This window comes from Elephantulus edwardii, unplaced genomic scaffold (assembly GCF_000299155.1).
Source record: "Elephantulus edwardii isolate Elephantulus edwardi_28Jun2011 unplaced genomic scaffold, EleEdw1.0 scaffold00055, whole genome shotgun sequence".
Classification (NCBI taxonomy): domain Eukaryota; kingdom Metazoa; phylum Chordata; class Mammalia; order Macroscelidea; family Macroscelididae; genus Elephantulus; species Elephantulus edwardii.
In genome coordinates this window covers 11,231,980-11,240,186 of record NW_006399805.1, presented here as the reverse complement: position 1 = coordinate 11,240,186, position 8,207 = coordinate 11,231,980, and the positions used below count along the sequence as shown (strand labels likewise).

Here is an 8,207-nt window from a genome sequence, read left to right as displayed (position 1 = left end):
CACCCTCTAGCAGATTAGCAGAGGCTGTGAATCGCATGGGAGGAGATCTCCCATCCTCCTACGGAGGAGCCTTGGGACTGCAGCACTGCTTCTTACCACTAGGCCACCAGAACTCCCTTTGGAAAGGTTTGTTGTTGTTGATTTCCTTTGAGTAGAGCACGACTCATAATGATTCTATGAACAAAAGGCCTGAAGCCTCTCTACAACTATCGACATTTATCAAAGTTCATAGAGTTTCCGGAGGCATGTTGTTTAGGAAGTGGATGCCACTCCTGCTTCAAACCTCTCATAGAATGTTATTGGTTGAGTCGCCTGCGATCCATAGAGACCCTATGTACAGCAGCTCTGAACCCTTCCATGTCCTTGGAACGGCTTAGCTCCTATAAAAGATGTCCTTTTCTTCATCCAGGGGTAATGTGGTAAAGAACTTTACACTGTTTGTTGACCTTATTATGCTGTTGTTGGCATTTTTGTGTTGTTGTCATTGTCAGGAGCCACTGAGTCACCTCCAACTAACAGTGGCCGTGTGCACAGCAGAACAAAGCCCCACCTGTGTCGACACTGCGCCCTCTGTGTGTCCCAGTGCCACCCCTGTGCCGAACCTCACTGTCCGTCCATCTCGTCGACGCTCTCCTTCTCTCTCTCGGATCCTCAACTTTCCAAGCACTATGTCCTCTTCCAGGGACTAGCCCATCCTGACAACATGCCCAGAGCGTGTGAGATGACGTGTCCTCAACCTTGCCTCTAAGGAGCACTCGGACAGGGTCATTTCATCCATTTGTGCCATCACCAATAGACTCTTCTTTTTCTTCATGGAAGTGGACTTTTGTTTAATAGAGAATCTTCAAAGCAAACATCTTAAGCTGCAGGAAGAACCGCCATGCCAGTGAGGGCTGTGCACGGAGATGGCACAGAACTGTCCAGGCTGCTGGTCGGAGCACTCTCAAGACAGTGTCAGAGCTGTGGTTTCCACCCATGCAGTTTTGTGTCTAGAAACAGTTTCTGATCAGCTGGAAAGCCGGGAGCTCTACTGCTGTGTAGCTGCAGAACCCAAAGACTGTGTCTGTGTTTAGAAACCACCAGCCACTTCAGGGAAGAAAATGAGCAGTCTCCTCGGTGTCATTTACCACACTGGAAGCATGCGGGTCAGCTAGGAGTTGGTTCCCACTTGATGGCAATGAGGAGGAGGAAGAGTAACTCTTCCCATGGAGATCCTGGTGGCATACTGGCTTATGTGTTGGGCTGCCATAAGAAAGGTCAGCAGTTCAAATCTATCAGCTGCTTCAAGAGAGAAAGAGAAGAAAGAGCCTGTGCTCCCAGAGGGTGTCCAGCCTCTGAAGTTGTGTGGAGGCTCTCATGAGTAGGTGTTGACTCACAGCAGTGGGGCGGGGCAGGGTTTGAAATCACTCCCAATGTCCCTACTTTGTAAAAAATGTAGACATTTCTGATGTTTGATTATTCTTTAGTTGGCATTAAGATCTTAAACCAGCATCTTCAGAAACCTTGGAGTGATAGAGAAGCTCTGGTATATCCACCCAATGGAATATTATACAGCATTGAAAAGCAAAGAACTCATGATGCTGAGTGAAATATCTCAGCCCCAAAAGGAGAAATACTGCATAGGGCCACTATTGTAAAATGGGACTGACATCAGGATTGAGTGAAGACAGAAAAGGAGGGGAGGAACGATGTATATTGCATCGAAACAGATGAGGGAGAGAACTGTTTAAAAGAGATCGATGAATGGGTATTCTTGTCATTACAGAAGTCCAGGGAGAAGACTGTATTGTGGAGTGGACTTAGGGGGAGGGATTGCATAACAATAAAAGAGTGTTTCTTTTCAAGGAGAAGAGTAAATTGGGGAGAAGGGGGTGGGCAGGGAGAAAAGTGCAACAATAAATGACTTGAAACCCTAAGTCTCTGTAAACTTTCATTAACGTTAATAAAATTTTTTTAAAAAAAAGAAACCTTGGAGTGCCAGATAAAATGGTATCATCAGCCATTTTTCTAAAGCTCTTCTGACTTTGGCCTCTTAAGTCTCGTCCAGTGGGGTCTGCTGCGATCTCCAAGCTTTGCATGGAAGAAAGTGACAGAGAGAGTACCACTATCTATCATGGCTGCTGGCCACCGGCCACCGTGAGACCACGTGGCCTCTGTATCTCACTGTGCCCTTCTGGAGGGGAACAAGCCTTGCCACCACCACTTCCCATCACACCCTGTCGCCCAGCACGGCTGCACGTGGCTCAGACAAGGCCAAAGCCACAGGGAGGTACAGTGGAGACTTCTGATTAGGGACTTTATTTTGAACTTTGGGTGGGATCGGCTGTGGGCCGTGGCACAGTGCAATGCATAGGAGCTGTGGGCCTCACTTGTTCTTGGTGATGTCCTCGATCCAGGACACGTACTTGTAGATGTTGGTGTAGATGCCCACATCGCCACCCATGAAGTGCCCGACCTCGATCCCCTGCAGCTTGTTTTTGCAGATGACAGTGGCAACTGCCACTTCCTGTGGAGACCAAGGAGAGGAGGGTCAGAGCCTGCCCTCAGGAGCCCCAGTACTGGCCTCCCCCAGAGCAGGGTGCCTGGAGCTTGCTGTGACCTTGACAGGCCTCTCAGTAGCTCGCATGTGACACAGGGCCCGTGGGGACCAGACTGACAACCTGTCACACACACCCCATAGATCACTGAACAGGGGGACCTACCCCCCAGACCATCAGCCTGCCAGCCTACTGACCAGCCCTAAATCATCTCCTCTGTCCTGTGCCTCAATACACTGGAGACATCCTGGCAGCAGAGGAGAAGAGGCAGGGGTTGTGGGGCAGGGAAGCAGAGGAACTCATCTCTGCAGATGAGGAGTCATTGTCAAGATCATTCTGTAAAGGAATGGGACTTCTCCTGCAGTCCACTGCCAGAGACAAACAAAACAAAACCCAACCTGCAGGAGAGATTCCAGGCTGCTGGCTCCGGAGCTCAGAGCCAATGCAGAGGCAGAGCCCATGGACACAGCTGGTGAGGTCCAGTTCAGACTGGAAGCCTTGGCTTCTTCCCAAAAGCCAGGAACACCCAGATTCTCTGACTTCTTTTCAGAGTTGAAATAAGGGGTCTCTAGGAGCCAGAATCCATGTGAAGGCACCAACAAAGAAGGCAATGAATGACCACGGACCATGAGGAGACAGTGGGGATCCCTCCTGGAGCTATGGAGAACGAGGGCTTTCTCTAGCCCTTAACACCGCTCTGCTGCACCATCACCTCTATGAGAAAGGACCTCTGAGGGCTCTGGGGGGAAGGACCGAGCGCTAAGCCAGCATCTGCTCTTCAGGAGGAAGACGAGCTTATCTCCTTCTCCCCTGGATACCCTATGGGCCACTGTGAGGGAGTACAGGAGAAGGATTACCCCAAAAATGCGGGCAAAGACTTTGACGAACTTGACACACAGAGAGTTCCTGTGGTTCCTCCCCTGCTCCGTCTTCTGGCACTCCGAGTCCAACATCACGGGGGCCTCCAGGTTCTGCCGCAGGTCGGGGTGCCTGCCTGAGGGGACGGGCCAGGGAACCTCCTGTTCACAGCTGCCAGCCCCACTGAACCCCATGTGTAAAGTGACAATGGTTGAGGCGGGGAGGGAATAGCTACGGGTGTGGATGTGAGTGTGGGTGGTGGCTGAGGAGCGAAGGTCTGTCTTGGAAGCGCATGGGATTCACCCTTTCAATAGCTGTTCATATTCCCAGATCTGCATATTCTGTGGGAGTGGGGTACATCTCCCACACTTCTGCCAAACACGGCCCAAAGGGAGGGTGGCGGGGCTCTCGGGCCTGGGCCAGGGGGTGACGCAGTCTTTGGACATGGCTCTGTGTGTCCTGCCGCACAGCCTAGGACAACCCGAGCTCTCTCCTGCCCACACTGACCATTGTTGTCATGGCTCCAGTCCAGCCCCGAGAGCAGACACATGGTGCCTGGCCGCACGTTGCTGGTGGCGAGGGGGATGGGCTGGACCTTCTGGTTGAGGGTGGCAGGTCTGGCCAGTCTGAGGAGCATGAGGTCATCCTGGGGGTTGCTGTGGTTGGAGTTCCAGTAGCGCACAACCTGGATGGGATTGATGGTCTGCTCCGTCCCGTCTCTGATTCTGGTCTTCAAGTTCCCCAGCATCACCTTCAGGTTCCTGGAAGGAAAGGGGATGAAGATCATTACCATTATGAACATCATCACTGAAGGTTAGAATGCGCAGTGTCCAGTGCTCTATCTGGTCACGTCACCCAGCATGCACGCCGAGTTGTCGGGTGGACACTGTGTTTCTCCCCATTTCACAGATGGAATTATGAGGACTGTTGGCTCCTAGTGGAGACATTAGCCTGAACTCTGTGGCAACCAGAGGAGGACACAGCCTGACAATGTTAGTGCGTCTTCCTGCTCACCAGCCCAGATGTTCTGTGGGGATGGAAGGAGGGGACACCGTGTAAGACCTCCTGGTTGTGACAGAGCCCTCAAACCCCAACCCCACATGTGATGTCTTTCTGGGTGACATATGGGCCCAGTGAATGTGCTTGCCCTTGGGTTTCCAGTGTGCTGTGGCTAACAAGAGGCAACAGAGGGTAGCTGCGGGTATGAGAGGTTGAGTCTCCCTTCTCCCACCTCTGGCAAGGGGCACAGATGCGGACCTGAACACACAGGGCTTCTTCACCTACTGTCCTCTCTGTCCTCTCTCTCCAAGGAGCCATGCTCTCTTCTTGCTCTACGGTGATAGGGCCTCCAGGTATAGGACAACAGCTCCCTCCATCTTCCTAATGCTAACCTGGGTCACTCTTCTGTCTGTCTCCCCTGCAGCTTGTCTGCATCTTTGTAAGTAGCCCCCTCATCAAAACTCTTCAGTTCATCGCATTTGAGTACATCTCAGCCTCCGTGGGGATCTTATTTAATACAATGTATTCCTATTGCCAATGGTACAATACGTTCACATCACCAGCAATACAATGAATTCCTGCTATCAGTGATAAAATGTATTCTTATTGCCAGCAATCCACTGTATTGGGTTTTTATTGGTTCACATACACTCATTCATATACATCATGTTTTCGTAGAGTAAGTGACATAATGTGTTCCTTTCACCAGTGAGGTATTCACCTCTCCAGTGAGCCAATGTATTCTTATCCCCAGCAATACAATATATTCATTCCTTTCACCAGTGACCCAATGTACTTGTATTTCCAGTAACACAGTGTATTCACTCATGTGACCAGTAGTGTCCATATTACCAGTGACAAACTTGAAAATATCAATGGGAGACGAAGAGACATGGTAGGCAGACCAGGGTTCCCTCCAGGCAGGAGGGTGCTACTGGTGGCTAAGTGGATGGTTCACTCCTTGTTCTACTGGTTTCCAGAGCACACATTTTAACCTCCTAGTGAGACAGCACAGTTTGCCAGATGCCTCCCAGGAGAAGTGGTCACTTGAGGGCTGCTGCGGTGGGAGGAGCAGCCGCCTCGGGCAAGAGCGAGACTCACGGTAGGTAGCAATGCGCAGGCGCCAGCACCCAGTTGCTCTTGATGAGAACTCCAACACATGGATTGAAGTTAGACTTGAGGTACACCAGGTAGGGGGCAGGGTCTTCCTTCTGCATCAACGAGTTAGCAGAGAAAAACGTACCTGGGAAAAGAATTCGTATTCATCACACGACAAATGCTCACGGGATAAAAACTATCAACAGTTTCCCAATGGTAAAGGGGGCGCTCTGGTGGCCTGGTGATAAGAAGCTGAATTGGAATCTCAAAGGCATATATTTCAAATCCACCAACTCCTCATGGGGGAAGAATGGGCAGTTTCCTTCCATGAGATTTACTGTCTCTGAAAACCCACTGCAGAGTCAGCTATGAGTTGTTTTCAGATCAATGGTGCTTCACAACACAACAATGGAAAAGGACTCTGGATAATTTTTAAGAAGTCATCAGCTGACCAAGAAACATAAACATTATTAGCATCTGTTTTAATAAAGATGTAAATTCGGCATCTTATCATTTTCTCTAATTTTTATAATAATTGTTTTGTTTCAAACCGACAAGACTGAATCTGAGATAAACTATGCGACAGACTCATTCAGTTTGGTAATTATCCTGCTGGTCCTTCTTCAGAAGAAACTTGGAAGTTGTTCATAGCTCCTCACCTCCAACCTGATGACTACAATCCAACAACCTATTCTAAAGAAACGTTAGCCCAATAGACTCACAGCAATGCCTGTACAACAGGTCAGAACCCTGCTGTCCCCTGGGCCACCTTCAGTCTCCACTCAGTTCGAGCCCACTGCTGTGGCCACTGGCACTCACCCTGACCTCTAGCACCTTCACTCAGAGTGGCGAGTGTCAGGGATATTTTTCTCCTTTTTAGTGTTTCAGGTCTTTCTACCATAAATATGTGGCTGTTTGGTAAAACAAGTTATCTGACACCATCTCTAGAGGTGGTATCAACAAGGGCTCTGGTGGCCTAGTGGTAAGGAGCTGCACTGCCAACCCAAAGGCACAGAGTTCATATCCACCAGCTGCTCTTTGTAAGAAAGATGAGAAATTTCATCTCGCGTGATTTACAAGCCACTGAAGGGTGAGCTGAGTCTGTTCCAACTCAACAGCACACAACAACAGGAGAATAAAGGGGAAGGTGTGTTTCAGGATCGGGGGGGGCCCTGCTCTCGTGTCTGCTGCCCCCACACCAGGGCTAGCACTTCAGCACACTCTTCTGTGTGGTCACAGACACCCCCAGGGGAAATGAAGTGCTAACAGGGCCGGGCGGTGGTGGTTCAGGGCTAGAATATTCACCTTCCAAGCCAGAGACCCAGGTTTGAATCCTAATCAATGCACCTTGGCTCCACTTGCCTGCCCTTGGAAGCTTGCTTGTTGTTATGACACTGAACAAGTTAATGGTGCTTCAAGACTACGACAGACCAGGAAGAAAGACCTGGAGATCTATTCCCAAGGACCAGCCAGTGAGAAGTCTCCGGATCACAACTGTCAGCTTCAATATCAGCACGGACTTGGGCACCGCTGTGTCCACTGTGAGGGGGTCGCTCTGAGGCAGGGGCTGACTGGTCAGCAGAAAGGACAGCACCAGCCCTGACTCTCCCAGGCATCGTCCTTTCCCACGCAGCACATCCGTGGGTTTATTCCACCCCTTGCCGCTGTTGGATTTTCTGGGTCCTTTCTGACTCCAGGTGACCCCAGTGACTGAGTGGATCTGTCACCCGCAGGGCCCAGGGTTTCCTACGCTGTGATGCTTATGAGACAGATGCCATGTCCAGGAGGTGTTGACTGGAAGCATGGACGGACCCATTAACTCACTCATTGTTAACAGAGCTGAACCCTGAAGAGACCTGAACCCTTGTCCCAGACCATCCTCACACTCTCTGACATGTTTGAGCCCATTGCTGCAGTCTCTGTGTCAATCCACCTCGTTCAGGCTCTCCGTCTCTCACCTCTTTCCATGACGCCCCTCTCTCAGGAACAGTCTTTCCTAGCAACATGCCCCATGTATGTGAGATGAAGCTTTGTCTTCTTTTCCTCCAAGGTGCCCTCTGACTGCCCTGGGAGAAGTTCTATCAACTCTATCCTTGTGACTCTGTCTGGGGACCTGCCCAGAGGGTGACAAGGCCACATTTGGAACAGCCAGGGTGTCACCTGAGTGTTTCCTGGGCCAGCTTCTCACTGACACGTGGGCCCCCTCACCTGTGTGCCCTGCAGGAAGCTAAGACGTGGGCCCACTTGCTGTTGCTGATGTGTCTGTCTCCTCCTCCCCAACACTTCTCTGTCCCTCACGTGGGAGTGAAAGGCCACCATACGTACCAGCAAGAAGCCCCACAATGAAGATGTGCTCCATGACTGTCCAGGTACAGCCCTGCGGAACACAGAAGCAGGTCTGTTGTGTCTGTTGTGTAGGGCCCACTGCCTAGGGAAGCTGGGCGGTCTAGGGCAGGGTTTGCATGGGGTCCCCTGTGAAATTGGCCAGCAGCTCTGGGCAGTGGGACAAGGAGAGGCTAAAGGACAGACAGGTCTGGCTTTAGGAGCACAGGGCCTGTATTTCTGCCGTTGGAGGTGCGGTGGGGGGTTGGGGGAGGCTTAGCTCTTTCTCTACCTTCAGGTGTCCCACTCACTACCCCAAAATCCCCTGAGCCTGAAGAAGACTGCCATGGAGTGGGGACCCAAAGCTCAGCCCTTCTCCCCCAAACAGTATTC

General features: G+C 51.0%; 1 protein-coding gene across 1 annotated transcript; it reads right to left on the bottom strand.

The window, feature by feature from the left end:
* Nucleotides 1-2,365: 2,365 nt before the first annotated feature.
* On the bottom strand, nucleotides 2,366-7,851 carry LOC102861856 (probable inactive serine protease 37-like). Its single transcript, XM_006887168.1, has 5 exons — nucleotides 7,818-7,851; nucleotides 5,496-5,637; nucleotides 3,903-4,156; nucleotides 3,395-3,531; nucleotides 2,366-2,506 (listed from the first exon to the last, which is right to left on the bottom strand). The coding sequence occupies exons 1-5, from the start codon at nucleotides 7,849-7,851 to the stop codon at nucleotides 2,366-2,368; spliced, it is 708 nt and encodes a 235-aa protein (XP_006887230.1).
* Between the last annotated feature and the right edge of the window lie 356 nt (nucleotides 7,852-8,207).